Source organism: Rosa chinensis, chromosome 7, assembly GCF_002994745.2.
Source record: "Rosa chinensis cultivar Old Blush chromosome 7, RchiOBHm-V2, whole genome shotgun sequence".
Taxonomy (NCBI): domain Eukaryota; kingdom Viridiplantae; phylum Streptophyta; class Magnoliopsida; order Rosales; family Rosaceae; genus Rosa; species Rosa chinensis.
The window spans coordinates 8,663,656-8,685,109 of NC_037094.1; the positions used below are offsets into that span (position 1 = coordinate 8,663,656).

Genomic DNA, 21,454 nt, shown 5'->3' on the forward strand with positions numbered 1-21,454 from the left:
ACTACCCTAAAATGAGAATAGTTATAGAGAATCTGTTAGAGCAAAAAAGACTCATTTTTCCCTAAAATAGAGATTAATCAAAATATGGAGAAGTTGTTAGAGTTGCTTTAACTTCGGTATGAATAATTCCTTGATCTCATAAAATCTAATAGATTTGATCTCATTCGGATGAAAGAAAAGTCTAAACAAAACGTTGTATGTTCATCATTGTCAATTTGATATGTGCCATCGTATCATCTAAAATTCTCTTTATATAAAACAACAGTAGGTACTTTTAGGGTACTTTTAGGGATGGCAATAATCCCCATCGGGTAGGGTACCTATCGGGTATTCGACCCTAACGGGGAGAAATTTGGGGGAAATCGGATAATGGGGATGGGGATCTCCAGTATTCGAATTCTGAAATCGGGTACGAGGCGGTGATGATATTTTGATTCCCATCCACATACCCAGCCAATAAGAATTATCTAATATATATAGATATTATATTTTTTTGATATTATTCAATTCACCTTGTTGGAGTGAATGAGCAAGTTGTTAGGTTACACTAAGCAGTTGATTGTCGAATGCAGACTTTTATTGTTCTTTTTTAAGTGAGACTTCTATTTGTTTGTTTGTTTGTTTGTTTTTTTGTAAGTAAGGGGTCAAAAAGACCCAGAAACAAAGAAACAGACTAAAAAAGAACTAAGAAACAGACTAAAAAAGAACTAGCTAGCTTGGCCTATCATTAGGCCTAACAGAGATTCTTATTTGCCGAGATACTCCATCAAGATCATCAAGATAAGCAGAAGAGGAATGAATGGGAGGACCATCAAACTCAATTATCCCATAAGCATGATTGATGCTCTCCTTAGCAAGGCAATCTGCTACCATATTACTTTATCTGTAAATGTGCTTTAGGGAGAAGCAATGGAAGCTTCTGATCAAATTTTTGCAGCAACAAATAAGCGAGCCCATGGGATGAAGAGCAACATCAGTATGAGAGATCAACTTCGCTAGAATTGCAGAATCCGTTTCTACTTCAATGTGAGTAATGTGACATTTAAGAGCTTGTTGAAGACCATAATATAGGACCCAAGATTCAACATCTAAAACTTCACCTATGCCCAAGTTTATCTGGAAACCTTTGATCCATAATCCATTAGAACATTTGATAACCCCTCCAGCACCAATCTTTCCAGAATGTCCATTTCTACTACCATCAATGTTTAGTTTATAGGTTTCAGGAGGAGGTTTCATCCAATTTAGAAGGTTAAGACAATAAGTTTTGTTCAAGTCAAATTTCAACTTAGCATTATTCCATTTAGAGATAGTAGCATTAATGACCATACCTGGATGGTTTGGTTTTCGAAAGTGAGCTTCAAAAATATGCTTGTTTCTCCATTTCCAGATGAACCAGCATATGAAAGCAAAGGTAGAGCACCATAGATTTCCAGCATTACATTTGTCTTCGCAGAAAATGTTAGCCTGTAACCGACCTTCCCAACTCATGGAAAAAGTAAATTTAATAGGTTGAGGCAAGGTGAAAGAATTCCACACATTAAGAACAGCAGGACAATCTTTGAAAATATGAGAAAGAGACTCACTATTGCAGCGACATATAGGGCAAGTATCATCATCGGTGAGATTCCTTTTAACTCTGTGAGCATTGGTGAGAAGTTTACCATGACAGAGAACCCATAGGAAGGTCTTGAGCTTTGGGGGAACTTGCATTTTCCAAATAAATTTCCAAGGAGAGTTCATTTGTTCATTTGTTTTTGTTTGATTGAAATATAGAATTTATTTTATTTTGATGTTTTATTTTAACTTCATACTTTATAATCAATAATTATTTGTATGAATTTTTATATAATAAATTAATAATATTGTTAACGGGGATTGGGGCGGGTACGAGGACCTAATCTTCAATAGAGATGAGGACGGGAAATCCACAGTTTCTTATTACGGGGATTAGGGCAGGTAAGGAGATGGGGAATAAAATCTGGTATGGAAATTGTAATTTAATCCTCTTACCTTACTCTCTCCATTGCCCTCCCTAGTTACTTGAAGACTCTATGAGTCAACAAAGTTAATTTATGCAAATAAATCACTAAAATATAAGGTTTTAATGATATTGAATGACCATAAGATCCCCATTAACAATTTTCTATTACTTCCTTGCACCAAGAGACTAGATATTTGTTAGTGGGATACTTCTCTGTTTCCTCTAGTCTTGTTTTATTTGGTTTTGTTAATTCCTAGCCTCCAGTATTCATGGGAATTGGGAAGTTCTTTTGAATCGAGCATCCTTGAATTCATTGGTCTTGACTCTGAAGACTGACGGCAAACCTAAATGGACCACCTTTGAAATTTAAAACCAATTAATTGACGCTTTTTTTTATCAAGGTGCTCGCTTATAAGAGGCTGTATTTTTTTTCATTCTAATTTTAGGGTACTTGACCTATTTAATCGATTGATTGATGATTATTCTTCCCCTCTTATTTGTTAATTAGCACAAGGCCAACCCGGGTCGATCGAGTTCTTCATCATTAGATGCAGCTGGTCTTTTATAGCGGTCCGTTTGTTGACTTATTGTACTTTCTTGGTGTTTTTTTTTTTTTCAGAATTTAGAGTTAAAAATGAATTATTGTGAAAACTAAGAAGTGACAATTACTAACCGAGAAAATGACGACACTACATGTTAATATGTGATAACACAAGGCTTTGGTGTTTTTCGACCTAGAATATCCTATATACACACCCTTTCATACATTATAATAAGATCGATTTGAATCAGTTGCTTGAACCAAACACATTATATGGAGTAATATAAAGTAGAGGGAGCACGTGTGTGTCACCGTTGATTCGCTGAATACCCAACAAGTTAAAACTTGTTACTCTACGATGCCAAAGCTGGAAACCCAAAACAATTAAAAATGAGTCGCCGGTGAAGTACTCTTTTGTGAACAGCACTTGCAGTTGTAGTTAGCTGGCGTGGTGTTGTAATTATGAAATAGAGAAATCAGCCATTAGAGTAGCTAAATGTGTAGGGCATCCCAAGTTCCCAACCAATACTTATGCTGCAATTAGTACAATCACAAGTTTGGGATTTGTGCAGGTTACTTAGTGCAGCCCGTACTGGTAAATTGACCTGCTTCTAGCTAGTTGCAGCTGCTTTATACGTAGTCATGTGGTGCTGCACTTGTGCTTGAACATATGTGCAAATATAGTACCAAGTAGCTAGCGCACGCAGTTGATACCACTTCGCCCAGAAGTACAATGAACAGGTGCATGTACTAGTTAATTATTTATTTACGTGTTCCTTTTTTTTTTTACTTGTTCTGAAATACAAACTGTATATATAGTGGGTAGCTTTCAACCAAAATTTATTAACCATCATAACTACGGTTCGAATATTTTGTTTCTGACGCCGAAAGCTGCTTGCAATATTTGTTTTAGAGGTAGAAGTGTAGCACTAGTTTCTGTTTCTAGGTATTTACTTAATCTGGGTGTTCTCTTTATATATATATGGCATTCCTCATTTGCAATACGTAAGAGAAAATTATAAATTATATATAGTTACTGTCATGACAGCAAAGTAAGTAATTAAACAATACAGGAAGAAATTAACTAGTTTAAAATTACTAGTTTCATTTGCAGAAGTTGGTTCTTTTTTCCTAACCAAATTTCATTTTCATTCTTTTGTTCTTTCTCCTTCCAGTTTCTGTACATATTTATAAAGAAATCACACAAAAACCTTGCAAGAAATTAAGATTACATATAACTCTCTGTAGTTAATATGGTATCCAGTTGTTAACATATAATTATAGATCTGCAGAATCAACTTATACGTACTGACTATTGTTTATTACTTCTTCAATCAAGAGCCCAATTCAGTGGAGATCTTGCGTTGGTTTTATTAATGCTTCGAATGTTTTGGCCTTTTGGGAATCGTCCCAAAGGGCTATCTTAATTAATTCGTTGGTCTGACGACAACCTTAATGAACTTTTTGATTGAAAAGCATAAACCTTTTTCATTTAAAAAATAAAATGCACTCTGATTAGTGTAATACATAATTAGCTTCCTTTCTCAACAGTCTTACCGTACACAAATTTTCATAGTTAAATTCATGCAGTTCTTGATACAACCTGACCCAAATTGTGGTATCTAATTAAAGAAGCTAGCCAAAGTTTTTGGAAATCATTATTTGTTAACCTAAACACCAAAATCGATCGCTACTTTGCTAGTGGTCTTGCAGCATTCGATGCAACTTTCTATTAAAACTTAATTAGATTCGAAATTTGACTCGTAATTATTGTGTCTAATTAAGCTAGCTAGCTGGAAATTTTTAGGGCTCGAGGTGCTTAGCAGTTAGCACTGTTTAGTCATCAATTACATCATGGATGCTTAACACCACTTCATAAGCACCAGCACTGTTTTTTCGATTTCCTATATATTTGAACTGGTGAGTTACTTTTTCTAACTTTAGGGCTTGATGTTAATACTTGAATTAAGCTGTCACTTGGAAGAATGAATAGATTATGATCCACACAGAGATTAATGTTTAGTTTTGGATGAGCTAATTGGGTTGCTTAGCAAGGTTAGCTTACCTTACTTAACTGTTACCAAAGATGAATATCGGTGGAATGTCTGTCACATGACCCGGTAATAATGGTAAAACCATATGGAGTGTTACACAGGAATATATAGAATACAGGATTAGGGTTTTGGCGATTGGGTATATATGGCGGCTGTAACTGTTTAAGGGTCAACTGGAAAAGTTGTTTCTTGTTACGGCAAGACAGCAAGGGATCCATCTTGATTATGAGTTTCAATATCCACCGTTTGATTACTTTTCTATGACAAATGAGAGCCAAGATCCGGATATCCCTGCCCAGCAAGTGCGATTACACATCAAAAAGTTACCTAGTGGGATTCTCAGTGAAAGAAATGATTCAAATCCCTCTGAAACCCTAAAAAGTACTGAGCAAGTTGCTTCAAGTGTAACTTGAATCCAGTGTTACATCCTTGCTTTAAAAAAATGATGGTGATAGATCAGGCTCAACCATCATGTACCAGGACTACCTAGGTCAACAACACAATTACGTGAAAAAGGAAATAAAAACATCTTAATTAATTTGCAGCACATTCAGTGACTGTAGCTTACTGATTTGTGGGGTGAGACCTAAACGGGACTGTAGCTCAATGATAAAGTTTACAAGTTGTATCAAATTCAGACCTCTCGACCTGAGTTCATTAATTTGTACCAAAAGACGGAAGAAAAATCAATTGAATCCCACATTGGATTGGATGGTAGATCATTTTTTTCTGACAATGCCGACATCTTATGTTTTGATTAAATTTGGACCAATTAACAGGTAATTCAAACTTTATAAAATGATTGGTCAGTAGCTCTTTGGTGTTTGATGAAGTAGAGGAGCCAGACCCTAGAAAGAGCGAGGAAGTCCCTAGAACAGAACTATGAGTTGTAAGCCTTACACCACTTGGTGGGTGACACATCAGAAAGGAAGCATGGTGGGACCTCGCGAATGTTGTCAAAGTACTAGGAGTGGTAACTAGTAGGGTTAACTGGTGGGAAGGGGTTCTTGCTGAGGCGAAAGAGGCCAAATAGAGAAAATATAGGGCAATAGGGGGCTACAAGTAAAAGCTGTATGGATTATGTAAACTCAAAAAGTTCAAATGAACAACTGGAAAGCTAGGGAATAACCCAGGAGTCAGTTGGTAACATATTCAAATAATGCTTCACATTTTTAACTTGCATGCAAGTTGATTCAGGTTGATTTGTGACCATCCTCCCCCCAACCCCTTATATATAGCCCTAGCCCTTTGCTTCTAAGCATACAAGTGAAGTACTGAGAGGCATCTCTCTAGCTACTACGTTATCTAATATCACTGCTTTAGAGCAAGAGATATACAGTGAGAGAAAAAAGTGAGAGAGGGGTTGTTTCTGTTGTGATCAAAGCTAAAGACATGACTATTCATCACCCATTGACTTTGGCTTTTGGCCTCTTAGGTATATAGAAGCTCTACCACTCCCTTTTTCACCCATTAATTAGTTCTTTCCTTATTTCTGCATGCTTATCTTTTTGCACGTCCTTAAGACAATGCTGGTTAGGAAATTAGATTTGTGTATTATACATTATATATCGCACGAGTTGCATGCTTGTTCTTATTAATTCATTAGAAACTAATGCACTTGCTCAATTCTTTTTCTCTAGGCAACATTATCTCCTTTATGGTTTTCCTTGCTCCACTGTAAGTGGTTTTTCTTCGCTGCATGCACAACCTTTATTTTTTCTGCATATCATTAATAATGTCAAAAAAATTCATATTGGCGTTGTTCTGTTATTGCATGCAGGCCAACCTTTTATACAATTTACAAGAAAAAAACAACTGAAGGGTTTCAAGCACTGCCATATGTGGTGGCACTCTTCAGCTGCATGCTGTGGATTTACTATGCGCTGCTTAAACAAGACGCCACATTTCTCATCACTATCAACTCTGTTGGCTGCGTCATTGAGACTGTTTACCTTGCCATTTTCCTTTTTTATTCCCCCAAGATGGCCAGGGTACGTATTCGATTATCAAAATACGTTCTCGACCATTTTATTAATCTTGTCACGTTTTCTGATTCAAATTTTCTAAAACTTGCAGATCTCAACTGTAAAACTTCTGCTGTTGCTCAACGTGTTCGGATATGGCTTGATGCTTGTGCTTACTCACTTCCTTGCGAAAGGTGAAAAGCGTCTCAAGGTTGTGGGCTGGATCTGTCTTGTCTTCAATCTAACCGTGTTTGCTGCACCTCTATGCATCTTGGTAAGCACCTAGTTAGACAAGGGCTAAACCTAGCTAGCTAGCTACATCAACTATATGTTGGTGTTCTAGCTTCTTTATATATTTCGGTTAATTAACTTGTTAGTCGTGATTAAAACTGCAGAAAAAAGTGATACGGACCAAGAGTGTTGAGTTCATGCCATTTCCTCTTTCATTTTTCCTGACATTGGGTGCAGTCATGTGGTTCTTCTATGGTTTTCTGCTCAAGGACTACAACATAGCTGTAAGTAATTAAATCAGGCATTTATTAGTATCTTATACATAATCTTTTTTGTTCTTTGTTTCTTTATGCTGGATCTATGTTTAATAATATTAGATAAATATTTGTTTATGCAGTTTCCAAACATACTGGGGGTCATCTTTGGGATTGTGCAAATGGTGCTATACATAGTGTACAAGAATGCCAAGAAAGTACTTCTGGATGAGCCAAGCAAGGTTCAGGAGCTATCAGACCATATTATTGAGGTGATGAAGATCAGCACCTTGGTGTGTCCAGACCTGACCCCAGTGGTTCTTCAGCCAAATGACATTGACCTCATTGAAGTAGTACTTGACCCAAATAATATTATCAAGGAAATCAAGACCGAAGAAACCAAGGAAGACATGGATGATGCCTCCACTAAAGTTTAGTTTATAATAACAATTTAATGAAGGAATTGACATGCATGCCCCATGTTCCTAGAGCTATTATCTGTACCCTTGTCTAAAGGTTAATTGGGTGTTAAAGTAGGGTTTAGTTGTCAATTAGGGGTACTAATGTCATGGGAAGGTGTCTTGTACTATATGTCCCTCTAATGGTCTGATCGAGTCTCTTTCAATGTCTGTCCCTTTAAAGCAAGGGTATCTCTCTCCAGCTTAGAGCTGAACTGAAGTATATTTAATTTTTGTGTACTAATTAATTAAGCTATAAGTTAAGTTTCAATGGCAAGAAAATTAATTAGTTAAGCAAAATGCTATATTTTCTATTTTTTATGACTCCCTTTATGTTAATCTTTGGGGATCATTTAAATTAAAGTTGAGATATGCCAGAAAAACCAAAACAATTAAGCTGAGAAAACTTATACAGCAAGATAAAACTTAATTTGGCATGGCTTTAACATAAAAGTCATATATATATATATAGCTTAATTTTGCTGGTATCTGATCATGTGGTCTTTCCAACAAGTTGCAAAGTAGAGACTATAAGAGTAAGTTTGGGGGAAAGAAAGTTGTGGATCGTATAGCTCGTTTGTTATTTAGTGTGTAACTGTCACTATTACATGACAATGCGAGCTAGCATATGAAAAAGACAGTAACTAGAAAAGGGCAGGTTTTGAATGCAACATAAACTAAAAATTGCACTGAGAATTTTTTTCTTTCAAGTCTTATCCACATTTAAGACTTAATTTTTGCCAGTCTGAAGAAAGCCAGCTTCTTTAGAAACTCTCTTCTAGATGGAGTGAATGACTGAATGTGATAGAGAGAAACAAACAGGTGGTGGTGCAGCCTCACGCTCACCTTGCAAATCAACAAAGTCATGATCGAGAAGGGAATCGAATCAATGAAGACTTCTGTCCCAATGACTTTCCACAATCAAGATTCTCATTCCTTATTAGACAACTGACTGTAGAACTAATCAAACTATATATTATTGAGTAATCCAACTAGCTAGTTAAACATAGGTTGTTTTCCATTAAAAACAAAAAACTAGCTAGTTAAACACATCGATAAAATATCATCTATGCTAGCTTAATATATTTAGCATCCAAACATCCAATTTGAACATTACTGGTTAAAAACCATCCTATAGCATAGAAACTGAGAAATAAATTCTTTTCCAAATAGAAAATTTATGGGAGGAGTTGATTTTAAGATCCTGCATATTACACCAAAATTCAAACAAAAATTAGTCGTCCTAAATCCAAGTAGTGGAGAATCTCTACAGCTATCTTGCTAGTGTTGAATGACTCGAAAGATTACACCAGGCTAATCTAAATGGACCCACCTTCCCATATCATGCTACCTAGGTAATACATTTGAAGAAATCAGACATATACTATGTCTAAAGATACATAAGTTTGGAAATTTCATAGAAGCGTATTCTTTCAAGTAAGAAATCAATTGGCATGTTACTTTTTTTTTAATGGGGCCGAAGCCTAGAGAAAAAAATCGATTACAGGAACTTTTAATCTCAATGTGGTACTCAATCAGCAAATCAGCAAATATTGTGACAATTCTCAGGTTCACCCCTTGGGTGAATTACTGAATTAGCATATTCACCATCTCTTGTGATTAAAGCATAATAACTTTATAATTTTCTAATCCAACCATTCATGTTGTATAATGTAATACAAAAATTAGCTCTGTAAAAAATCAATCAAATTGAAAACCTTTTAGTTATTCATTTCTATGAAATACATGGACGGTTCATCATAATAACAGTAAGTGTTGTTAGAACCATCTATTTGTTTGATTCAATTAGATAATTAAACGATTTTCGATTCGATCGATTTTTTACAGAGATGATCTTTAAAGGTTAATTTAAGATATGGACCTTTGAATTATAAATTTATTAAGTAAAAGTGAGTTAATCAACAATGAGAGTGAATATGTTTGTTCACTCTAGTGGTGAACATAAGAATTGTTCATATTTACAACAAGATAGTGGACAGTCCAGAGTAACTCAAATTAATGATAGTATGATATGATACATCATTTACTTTTTATGGTTTTGATTTCAAGGACACTTAGGCCCCGTTTAGATGGCAGGAAATCATGACATGGAATGTGAATCAATTTCATTTTCTATTTAGAGATGTCGTTTGGTTGTAATAAGAGATTGTAAATGAAATAAAAAATGAGATCTGACTGGAAATTGACTCCCTCATAAAGCTTGAATTGAATTATTTAGTCATTTCCATTTCCTACCGTCAAAGGCAAAATTACATAATTATATACCCCCGCCAATATTCCTTATAAGTTGATGTCATATTTGTACTTTAATTAATAAAAAGATATTATTAAAAATTATAATTTTATATTTCGTTCTTATGACTTACCAAACTCTACAAGAGGAATGAAAAATTAATTTCAGAATTTAATTTTCAATAATGTTCCAAACATCCACATGGAAATACCAAAACCTATCTCATTCCATATCAGTAAGGAAAGTAAAATAAATCATTTTCCTATTTTGACATTCCTGCCAATCAAACGGGGCCTTATAAAGATTAATGTCACATCGACCCACAGGTCAAGGATTGCTAAAGTTGGGACGATTATTATCCATAAATAAATATATATATATATATATATATATATATGTTCAACTTTTTCATGCTTGTTAAATCACGTGGATTCCAATGTTTGCTTGCTTCTTCTTTGGTAAATAGGTAGTTACGATTCCATGATCAATCTCCTTTTTTAACAAGTTAGGGGAATTCAGTTCTCATCATCAACTTATTCTGATTCAGATTGCACCACAATTTCCTGACCCAATCATTGTCAAGTAGTAATTAATCATAATAATGGAGGCGTGCATAAATATTAGTTTGTACGTTTCGTTTTCATTACAAAAGTTCAGCTTTCAATGCCAAATTAGGGATCCAAAGAAGAGCAATTGCTAATTAATGGCTTTTTATCAAACTTGTGGTAAGTTGTGGCCTGTTTGTTGGTCATTTAGAATAATAGGCATCATAGAAGTCACATATTCAAATCACACTTATATTATAAGATGATGAGCGGGTAGAGATAAAAATTATCGTTTCTACTATAAAAAAATTTATCAAACTTAAAATAAAAAATAAAAAAGTGTGGCTTTTTAATTTTATTTTATTTTATTTTTATTTTAGACAAACTCTTCATGTAAAGTGCATCATTTTATATTTTTATGATTTTTTATTTTTTATTTTTTTGCAACAAAGAAAAGGAATCATTTTATTTTTGTAAGAGGCCTTTACCGATGTAAATGTAGATATATGTGTATCTCTTTGTATTTAATTTTTATGTGGAAGGCTTCTAGGGATGATTATTATTATTTTTTTAAAGGGGTTTGGAATTCAGCCTAGCTGGGAGCATAGCTGGGAGCCAGGGAGGCTCAGTTCCACGCCCGGTTCCATTTATTATATTATAATTTTGCATTTGGGGGGGGGGGGGGGACATAAAACCTGAATTCCGAGCTACATAAGAAACATGACAAATATCCTCGTAGAGAACGTCATGAATAATAACAGGAGTCTCCTCTAGCCATACATCAACAAGTATACTTAAACTAGCAAAATGCGCTAAACAATTGGCGACACCATTTACTTCTCTATAGACGTGCCGAATACTAATAGATTGAAAGGCCTGCATGTAGTATTTACAATCTTCTAATACCCGACCCACCTCAGAAAGGTCCTCACCTTCTCTTCTCAAGACGGAAATCAGTAGGATAGAATCGCTTTCAATGTCAATATCCATCCAACCTTGGTGGATATTAGGTATGTGTATATTATTTTTTTGTATTAGTTTGTAGCAACAAATTTTATTGTCGCTAAGGTTACATCATTATATATATATATATATATATATATATATATATACAGTCCGTCTCAGGTGCGGACGTCCGTACCGAGCGGACGGTACGGATTTCCTGTTTTCGACCACTTTCCAACCACATTTTTACATCTTAACCGTTCAGTTTTTAGGTCCTAGTGTATAGATCACTTCTGCAAAATTTCAACCAATTTGATGATTGTTAAGGCATCCAAAACTGCAATTTACCATTATAAATACGAACGGTTCCGGTTCGACAGATTCGGTCCGTTCGTGTAAAATGCAGTTTTGGATGCCTTAACGATCACCAAATTGGCTGAAATTTTACAGAGGTGATCTATACACTAGGACCTAAAAACTGAACGGTTAAGATGTAAAAATGTGGCCAGAAAGTGGTCGAAAACAGGAAATTTCGGTACGGACGTCCGCACCTGAGAAAATTCCTATATATATATATATATATATATATTTTATGCGAGGCTTTGATTATGAAAGCTCACCCTCTCTTGTGCTTTCTGCCACATATTATTCATGTCTAAGGGGAATTACAGGGTATTGAAATAGTAAAGCCATGGATAATGGACCGCTCTACAAGTCCATGAGAGCAAAACTAAACTGCATTGCGGTTTCACAAAATTTATGGGAACTGACCATAAAGATTTTCTCTGAAGGATCTCTGTATTAATACGGAAATACAGATTTATTTGAACGTAGAAACAAGAATAACTAGCTAAGTGATGCCCAACCCGGATGTGGGCACTCATAAACCCATCCAGGTCCAGAATATCTAAAACAGTGTAGCCACAAGGCCTCTTCATGATAATCGTATCTGCAATTGACATTAACAGGGGAAGTTGTAATCAGTCGATATTAAAGTATATAATCAACGAAGCATACACATAAAAGACTAATCATGCAGACTAGCCTGAAAAGGACAGATCTTACCCTTTTGGAGCTAAACTTGGACAATTTGTACACATTGGATCAATGCTGAAGTCCTCACCAGAATCTTCATGCGAAGCGGATTTATTTTCGCCAACACCAGAAGCTGGAGAGTGGTCTGGATTAGCAGCAGCTCTATCAGCACCCATTCCTTCAGCTGAACGATCACTTACATGTTTGGACAGGTAAAGCATGTCATTCGCTATTGGATGGCCTGCATGTTGCAAATGGACGCGTATCTACATCATGGAATGAGAGATGATTAATGTTTGTCAGCATACTAGTTTCACCAAAAGGAAAGACGGTACAAAATGAGAACACATTCTAGCTATTGAAATCTTAAAAATTGCACAGCTAGGTTCTTAGAAGGTATAGAAGATTCAGAGAACAAAGTGAAAAGCAGAATCACGAACAAGGGAAGCATAGAAAAAGGTTCAATAAAGTAGTTGCAAATCTAAAGCTACCAAGGCAACCAACAACAAAAACAAATGACGCATTTTGTATGCTTACAAGAGAGATTACAAAGGGAGAAAATATTATGTTTCAAAAGAAACTGGTTAATTAGTTAATTTGATTACCTGATGAGTGCGGCCAGTGACTGGTTCACACAAGACAATGCTCTGAATTCCATTCGTACTGATTCTAGTAAACTTTGTACAAGCAGTCTTCCCCTTTGTGGGAGCATCACCACAAGAATCACCGACCTGCAAAAACAAGAGAAGGTTATCATTCAGTGTTGGAACATCATAATTTTTTATATATGATTCAAAATAGAACCAGTTAACAATGGGTGATGACCCACAAGTCATGATTTAAGTAGCAACTAGTGGTATCAGGCAATAGATGACCCACCTCGGTAGAGCTCCTTCCTTCTCGAGCATTATGATTTATGTTAGCATCTACAACTTGCTAGGAGAGAGGAAAAAGAAAGAAACAATCTGTCAACAGAAGATGAAGAACAGCATTTTTAACATCCAGCTTTAACAAATGCCAACCTCCTTCTCAGGAAACTCTCCAATGACTCTTGCAATGTACTGTTTATGAACCATCCCTCCCTCAATCTGCAGGAATTACATTTTACTTTAGAGGGTGAAGACAAAAACATCTCTTATCCACAACATGTAAAGCAGAACTCTTTTATCATCCACATATTAAACATTTAACAAGCTAATCTATTTTCTTGACAGTAGTGACTGTGAATGCACAAATACCATTTATGGGAAAGTCCTGAACCTGAAGTCACGAACATCAGTAAACTTATATAATCAGAAAGGTGATTATACTTCATAAATAGTCCTGATATGTAATGCCAACTAAATTTGTAGATAACTTCATATCTAGCATGCAACAAAGCCAATTACACAAGAGTAACCCTGCATGAATACAATGAAATCCTGGTAATGCATGCAGCTCCAGGTCCATAGCCATTATAAAGTGACAGAAACATCTCACCTTAACTTCTATTGCATAAGGCAATAGCATTTCAGACCAAACATATTGACTTAAAGTTTCAGGGAAATTAATGTATTGTTTGATCTAATCTAATCTTAGATTTAAAATGTTGGAAAATTTAACTAGTGAATTGTTTACTAGTGAAAATTTAACTAGTGAATTGTTTACTAGTGAATAGCAGGTAGAATAAGGCCTACCTGTTGCCTGAAAATGTCAGCTTGTGCTGCGCTTCTAGCCAAGATAAGGAGTCCTGAGACCAGACGATCTAATCGATGAATCGCTAGTGAGATCATGTCAAGGAGAGGATAATGAAGCGATAAACTTTATTGCAAATAGATTAAATATAAATGGAGAACATTAAACTTTAAACAAAAATGTAACAGAACTCCGGTGGAAAAAATTATTATACAATGAATCCTGAGACAAGAAGATATAGACGATAAATTGATATCATGATCATGTAAGGAAATGATATTGAAGTAATAAGCTTTCTTGCAAAGCAACTAAATCAACATGAAGGAACATTAACTCTAAACAACATTAACTGAACTCTCAAAAAAAAAAAAAAAGCTTCCAGAAGTTTTATGTCTTAAATTTTGGATACGAAATAGAGGTGCCAAGCCATGCTCTGCCTGTAGGATGCCAACAACAGTGTTCTTACGATACTGACCACATGGATGCACCTATATAATACCAGAAACAAACAGGTATAAGAAATTGAATCAGGTTATGGGAGGCAATGAAAATGCTTCCTCCCCATGAAGGTACACTATGTCATGAGTTGTACTCACTGGAACAGATGCAGGTTTACAAATGGTGACCACATCGGGTTCTGTTTCAAGAATTTTCACATCCCAAGTCATCACGGGCGGTTCATGCCTACAAACACTTCTACATCAATTCACAGCCAGACAACTTCACAGTTTTCAATCACTTGCACAGTAATGAAAAACCGTAACCAGCAAAAGCTACCTGTGCAGGAAGTGGCTTATCTTTTGCGACGGTTTAACTATGAAGGAAACCGGCACAAGTTGCCCATCAACTTGTATCCTCCCACATTTAACCGCACTAATCTACAATGCACAACAATGACATTATAATCAGAAGTTACAGAACCTCAAACTTATCATAGACACAAAATTAAAGTGTACAGAAACTCCTACATAGTAGTCACGATTCCGGCCTTTGAACTCGTCAGTGAACAAGTCAACGATGGTCTTCCCCGCCCACCGCTTCTTAACCTAAAACCCAGCAAGCAAGCAATTAGGGTTTTTAATTGTTAACTACACTGAACTAATCAAATTTACCAATGTAAGAAATCAGCTTACATGAGCAATGAACTCAAAGTAGTAGGGTCTCACATGGCGCCTCCCTGCAAAAAATTCCCACCCAAAAAGTTTACTACTTTTGTTACTGCTCTGCCCTAATTGAACAAATTTGGGAGAAATTAGAAGTTACCGTTGCGAAAGATGTAATCTTTCCGTTCCGGAGGGTTCGCCGGCGATTGCCAGACGATCTCCATGTCCGTCTCTTCTATCTTCCTCTTCATTTTTCCTCTTTTATTCCGATTTGGGATCAGATTTTTGCAAATTTGCAGAGCCCTAGACGCAAACGACGTCGTTGGCATACCTCCCCCACTGCAACGGTGGCGTTTCGCTTTTTAAAAAGAATAGATTTTTTTTTTATATCAAAGCACCGAATTTTTTTTTTATCAAGATTATACAGTATTTTCTTAGACCTAAAGACTAATCTATACGTGGAGGGCTGGAGGTTATGTCCAAACACTTCCTCCTCCCTGCCACTAAGAATAGATTGGATTTAAAACTTTAATCAGCGTCGGTGGGAAGAACCCAAATGTTGAGAGTTACACACCTGGAGTCTCTTACCAACTCAACCACCTGTGGTGGTTAAGGCAACTCCGACCCTGGTGTCAAAAGCCAATTTTAGCTTTCCCAATCCAAATGAAGCATCTCCCAACCCAATAAAAACTGTAGTCAAAATTACCCCTGAGTCATTTGCTTAGTCAAAATGGCTAAGCTTTGTAAAACGAAAGCCAAGATAGCTTCAGTGGGAGAGGAGGTGGACTCTATCGTCCATTGAGATTATGTTGACCCCCACTTCAAGCGTCAATCATTGAAAACAAGTCATACTAGCGCTAAAAGACAAACAAACGAGCTGAAATTGAGAGACGCGCTATACACACACTAAAGTGGTGGCAGACATATAGGCCTCGCGTGCGCAAAACGACTTCTGGGCTTCCAAAGATAAAAAAATCAATGGCCAAGTTCACTCTACATTAATGAATCAAATGGAAGATCCAAAATAATTGGTACAAAAATATAAATTACTTAATTTCTAATTTGATGGTCAGAAAAATGCGATAAATTAAATTCAAGCAACGAATTTTTAAACAAAAAAAATTTGAAAAAGTAAAAGAAAAATTATTTTAAAATTAATTAATGGCGATATATTATATAAAGTATTCATATATGATGTATAAATTCATATAGTAGCTAAATAATTGTCTCAAGTTATTAAGATTCTGAAATGGCTATAGCTCTTGACTAAAAGAGGTTAGAAATGTAATATCTGAATGAATAGTATTGACAGAATGACTATAACTTTTTATTAAAGGGTTGGAGATAGCACCGAACATGTTCCCTTTTAAAAATAAAAAAAAGCACCGTGTATATATATATATATATATATATTTTTTTTTTCTAAAGAAAAAAAGCACCGAACTTGTGTGTGTTAAAATAAAAAACCCTAGCCGCAAGAGTTTCTCTCAAATTTCTTCTCACTCATCAGGCGACGCGTCCTACGGACGTTGTTGCCGGACGGGTAGGCCTAGTGTTGCCGTTTATCGGCAAGTAGTGGTGTCGATATTTGGTCAGTAGGCTTTGGGCTTCGACCATCGGGAGTTCGTGGGGTTTTTCTGCTGGCGGAGGATGGACAGATGAATCGGAATGGGAACGACTCATCGGGACTGGATGGAGAAGACATATGGGGACGTCGTGGAGAGGGTGGCTGGATCGATCTGGGCTTGGATGGTCAGGTGGCTGGCTAGGGACAGGAAACCCCAGATCGAGGGTGATGGTTCGTTCCCGATATGGTTTAGGGGGTATCGGTGGGGTTCGGATCGGGCTTGTTTGGGTGCTCTACTGCTTGGATCGGAACTTCTTGGTGGTTTGAAGTCAGATCGATCTTCGGCCGAGTTCCGGAGGGGTGTTACAGGGGTGGTGCTAATGGGTGGAGTGGTGAGGCCGCGATCCTGGTAGATGTGACCGCTACGACGGTGATGTGACGACAAGTGAGGTGTCTCGATTTGCAACCAAGGTTTGGACGACGAAGGAGTGAGGGAACTGTGGTCATGGCGGTCAATAGGAGTCGGGATGATGGAGCTGCAATTAGGCCGGGTCTGTGGTATTGGGCCCAATCTGGACCCAATATGGGAAACAGTGTTTTGGTGTTTTTTCTTTCATTCTGGTTTTGGTTTGTGGTTTTTAGCTGGTTTGTGTTCGGTCGGGTGCACTGTAGGTGGTGGCAGTGACAATCATCACTGTGGCCTTCCTGAGGATCGTTCCTGCCTAGTTTAGAGTCAGCACAAAGTCTGCATGTGGCATAGACGAGCATTAATGGCTTTCTAGGAGGTCTTTCTTGTCATGATTTGGGTTGGAAGTGATGGCGCTTAGGAGTAGTGATGTGATGATGGTGTTGGGTTTTCTTTAATCCTAGGTCTGACTGTCCAGAAATCCCTTTGCTTGGGTTCGAAGCAAAGACGAGTGTTGGTTTGGTCGATCAATTGCTGGCCAGGTGGATTATGGGTGGGAGTTGGTGTTCTTGGCTGAGTCTGCTCCAATACGTTTTGTTGTTTCTGCCACTTTGTTTGGTGCCAGTTTAGTATTTTTAGTATGTTTGGAGTTGAGGCCTAGTTTGGGCTTCAACAGTGCGTCATGGACTTTGACGTCTAAAGTAGGAAAAGTTTCAGTTGAAGCTTTTATCTCTCATTCTCATTGTAATCTTCGTTTTTATTAATGAAGTTCTTATTTAATAAATAATAATAAAAAAACTTGTGTGTTTTAAAACGTCAACCGTTTTTCTTTTCTTGCTTTTTCGGTTTTTGTTTGAAGCACACCAACAACCAAACAAGCACCAACCTCCATAGGAGAGCCCTCTCAATTTTGCTTAGGCTGATCAGAAGAAGAACAGGGTCTGCTTCAGAATTCGAAGAGCTATTCTGGGTAGTGATCAATTGGGGGGTTGGATCAGTGGAGGTCAAAAAAGTCAGAAACTTTGAGATGCCGGAGGAGGATTTGGTGGACATAAAGTTCAGGCTGTACGATGGCTCTGATATAGGGCCGTTCAGCTACTCATCAGCCTCCACAGTCGATATGCTTAAGCAGAGGGTCGTCTCCGACTGGCCCAAAGGTTTGACTTCTCACTTGGTGTTCTTTGTTTTCTGAATAGTCTTTGCTACTGTGTTTGCCAATTTTGATTGTACCTGCAATTGTGTATTTTTTGGGGTCTGTTTTTGATGGTTATGCCAGCAGTAGTTAAATTTTGTGCTTGAAGAAACAGAGTTTTAGTTGCTTGTGAAAGAATCTGTTGAGTTGAATCTTAAGCAATTCAGTACTGGTTGGAATTGGTGGATTGTGTTGGGACTTCAAATGGATTCAGTGATTTATTGTCTCTTTTTTGTTGTATTTGGTTTTGATTTTTTTGAGCAATTCTTGGATGTAGGGAAAACGATGATACCCAAGACGTCGAATGAAGTGAAGCTAAAATTTTGTTAAAATTTTGGAGAACAACAAGACAGTGGGTCAGTGTAAATTACCTTTTGGTGATGTTGGTGGTGGGGGAGTTATGGTAATGCATGTTGTTGTACAGCCAACTATAGACAAAGCTAAATCAGGTATGATCTGAATCTCTGATGTTTTCGTTGCTTGTGATGCCATGTGGTGGTGTGGAATGATATATATGAATGAAGTTCAATGCTGTTGGGTGGGTATGCTTCTGGTTGTTGTACTAGTATTGTTGGGTGGCAGTTCCCTTCATAGGCTTTAAATGTAGTTTTGGTCATTTGGATACTGGATTTTTCAATGCTGCCTTTATCCTAGAGGACTTGGTTCATCGTGTTTTGGTTGAGGCTATGAAAAGCTGCTCTTGTTTGTTTTCCTTCACGAGTAGATACATATTCTTGTAAGTTTAGTCATTTTTCTATTCCTAATTTTTGTTTATAAGCTGCGTACGGCTTGTCCTTAATCAATCATGAAATAAAATATATATGCAGGTATCTTTGCCCTTTCAACAAATCTTGTAAATAAGAGTTATTATGCTAATGTGTGATTATATATTATAACTAATATATATTATTCTACCATGCATATTTCTTCAACAATCACATCAATCTTTGGTGTTGTGGCAAACCAAAAAACATTCTGGAGATAGATGACCCCTGTGCTTTATATAGACATTTAGTTAATCAATTCGTAAATAATAGCTAGAGATCTATGATCAATTTATGGGCCAAATTGATCAAGCTGGCCTTAATATTTGTAGGGGCTAGCTAGATACAATTTGCACATTTCAATGGGGCATTTTGAAAAGTATTGCCTCATTTTAACTAATTAGTTAATTAATTTCATGGTCTGCAGGCCCCAAACATACTTGGTTTCAGCTTTGGTGTGGCTCAGATGATACTTTATGCAATCTACCAAAACAACAAGACGGTTATTGTGGACAAGGAGAAGCTACTAGAGCACAAAACAGCTGATGACATTGTGAAGCAGATCAAGTGATCAACATCACGGTTTTGCCTACTTCTGAGGTGCAAGTACAAGTAAAAGAAGAGGCCGTAAGCCCCGCCTGTGCCAATAATTCCGACGAAAGCTATGACGATCATGGGCAAAACGAACGCGATCAACGTGAGCATGTTCCACAGCCATGTCACGTTGATGTTCAAACAGCTGATGACATTGTGAAGCAGATCAACGTCACGGTTTTGCCTACTTCTGAGGTGCAAGTACAAGTAAAAGAAGAGGCCGTAAGCCCCGCCTGTGCCAATAATTCCGATGAAAGCTATGACGATCATGGGCAAAACGAACGCGATCAACGTGAGCATGTTCCACAGCCATGCCACGTTGATGCTCAAGGCATCGACTTGGTCTCTAAGCAAGTCCCGGTTCTTGTTCAATGCGAAGTTTGAGCATCGATCGATTTGGCTTGGCATCTTCGATGTGATCAATCTGCTTTGTATTACTACCTGGTCTGATCTTCATTTCTAGCCCTAATATTGTGTGTGGAAGTGCATATGTAACATAGAGGCTGTGTACATATGTCCTTAATTTGGTGCATCTTTATCTTTCTGTAAGCCTAATAGTCTAGCTAGTTCTTTCATAGATTTGCTTCTTGCCCATATTGTAATGGTTGCATTTGAGCATTGGAGGGCATAGTCGCTTGCTGTGAACATTTCTTCTTCCTTTAATTAATCATGAAATAAAAGTCCATGTACGTTTGTGAACTATGTATACGTATTTTATACAGCACTAATTTTTATTTCACTAGTCACACCAGTAGTGGAATGACGATTTTGCCCCTGACTGTTTATAATTTCACCGAATGTTCAGATTCCTTAACTATATGGTTCGAAAGTTATTCATCAACTCTGACTTATTTTTTGAGCATCCATAAGTGTTGCTGTGTAAAACAAAAAAGATGAGCATTCTTTTACATTTATAAAGATCAACTTCTTTTCAGTTGGGTGCATGCTTCAATCTTCTAAGAAAGAAAACTATAGTAAATGCAACAAAGAAAGGGAAGCTTTTAGGGCTTTGTTTTTGGTTTGAATTACTCTCTAATGAAGAAAGGGAAAAGTGCCTATTCCCTGGTCTTGATTCAGTTCATGGTCTTCTAAGGACTTGGTGCTTTATTTCACAACTTGATCCATCCTTGCAGCCCCTCTCACACTTCATCCATCCGGCAGCCTCTTTAACACTTAAATGGATATATGTAAAACTATGAGCTTTTAATTTTCCATTCATTGTGATTCAAGTAGAGGTAAATGCCATACCATTGAAAAATAGCAAACACTGGATTTAGCTCTAGCTAATTGTTACTGTATAGTTTATGGTTTTGAATGGATTAGCTTTGCAGGAGTTGACTCAATTAGACAAGTAACTTTGCAGGCGTCTAAATCCGGAAAAGTATTTTTTGTTGTCACCGCTAGCAAGTTCCTCAGATTCATAGTTAGTGAACGAGGAATCGAGGTCAGCCCCAACAAAATACAAGTGGTCATGAACATGAAATCTCCGGAGAAAAAGGTTGAGGTGCAAAGCTTGCAAGGAAAGTTAACGGCACTTTCCTGATTCATCTCCAGGCTCACGAACAAATGCTTGCCATTCTTCAAGGGAATGAAGCGGTCACATTGGAAGGTGGTTGATTGGACGTCTGATTGTGAGGCAGCATTTCAGGGTCTCAAGGAATACTTGGCCTCTGTTTCGCTACTTTCAACCCTAGTACAGGGCTAGATACTCTACATCTACTTAGCGGTATCCAAGTCAGCCATCAGCTGCGCCATTGTACGTAGGGAAGCAACAGAAGAAATGCTGGTATTCTATGTCGGCAGAGACATGAATGGAGTGGAAACAAGATACCCGCCACTTGAGCAACTGGCGCTAACACTCATAATGGCCGCTAGGAGGTTGCACCAAT

At 37.1% G+C, this 21,454-nt stretch overlaps 2 protein-coding genes and 1 pseudogene across 2 annotated transcripts; 2 read left to right on the forward strand and 1 right to left on the reverse strand.

Moving 5' to 3' along the window:
• Positions 1-5,829: 5,829 nt before the first annotated feature.
• LOC112176691 (bidirectional sugar transporter SWEET10) lies at positions 5,830-7,786 on the forward strand. Its single transcript, XM_024314740.2, has 6 exons — positions 5,830-6,014; positions 6,220-6,256; positions 6,360-6,570; positions 6,656-6,817; positions 6,939-7,058; positions 7,172-7,786. Exons 1-6 carry the CDS (start codon positions 5,972-5,974, stop codon positions 7,463-7,465), a joined length of 867 nt encoding a protein of 288 aa, XP_024170508.1. The 5' UTR covers positions 5,830-5,971; the 3' UTR covers positions 7,466-7,786.
• Positions 7,787-11,856: 4,070 nt separating this feature from the next.
• On the reverse strand, positions 11,857-15,368 carry LOC112176690 (RNA pseudouridine synthase 7). The gene is made up of 12 exons (XM_024314739.2): positions 15,203-15,368; positions 15,073-15,116; positions 14,908-14,985; positions 14,717-14,817; positions 14,536-14,623; positions 14,349-14,427; positions 13,942-14,024; positions 13,288-13,353; positions 13,145-13,201; positions 12,871-12,996; positions 12,296-12,531; positions 11,857-12,179 (listed from the first exon to the last, which is right to left on the reverse strand). Exons 1-12 carry the CDS (start codon positions 15,291-15,293, stop codon positions 12,077-12,079), a joined length of 1,152 nt encoding a protein of 383 aa, XP_024170507.2. The 5' UTR covers positions 15,294-15,368; the 3' UTR covers positions 11,857-12,076.
• A 2,464-nt stretch (positions 15,369-17,832) lies between these two features.
• Positions 17,833-20,267, forward strand: LOC112176694 (annotated as a pseudogene).
• Positions 20,268-21,454: the final 1,187 nt, after the last annotated feature.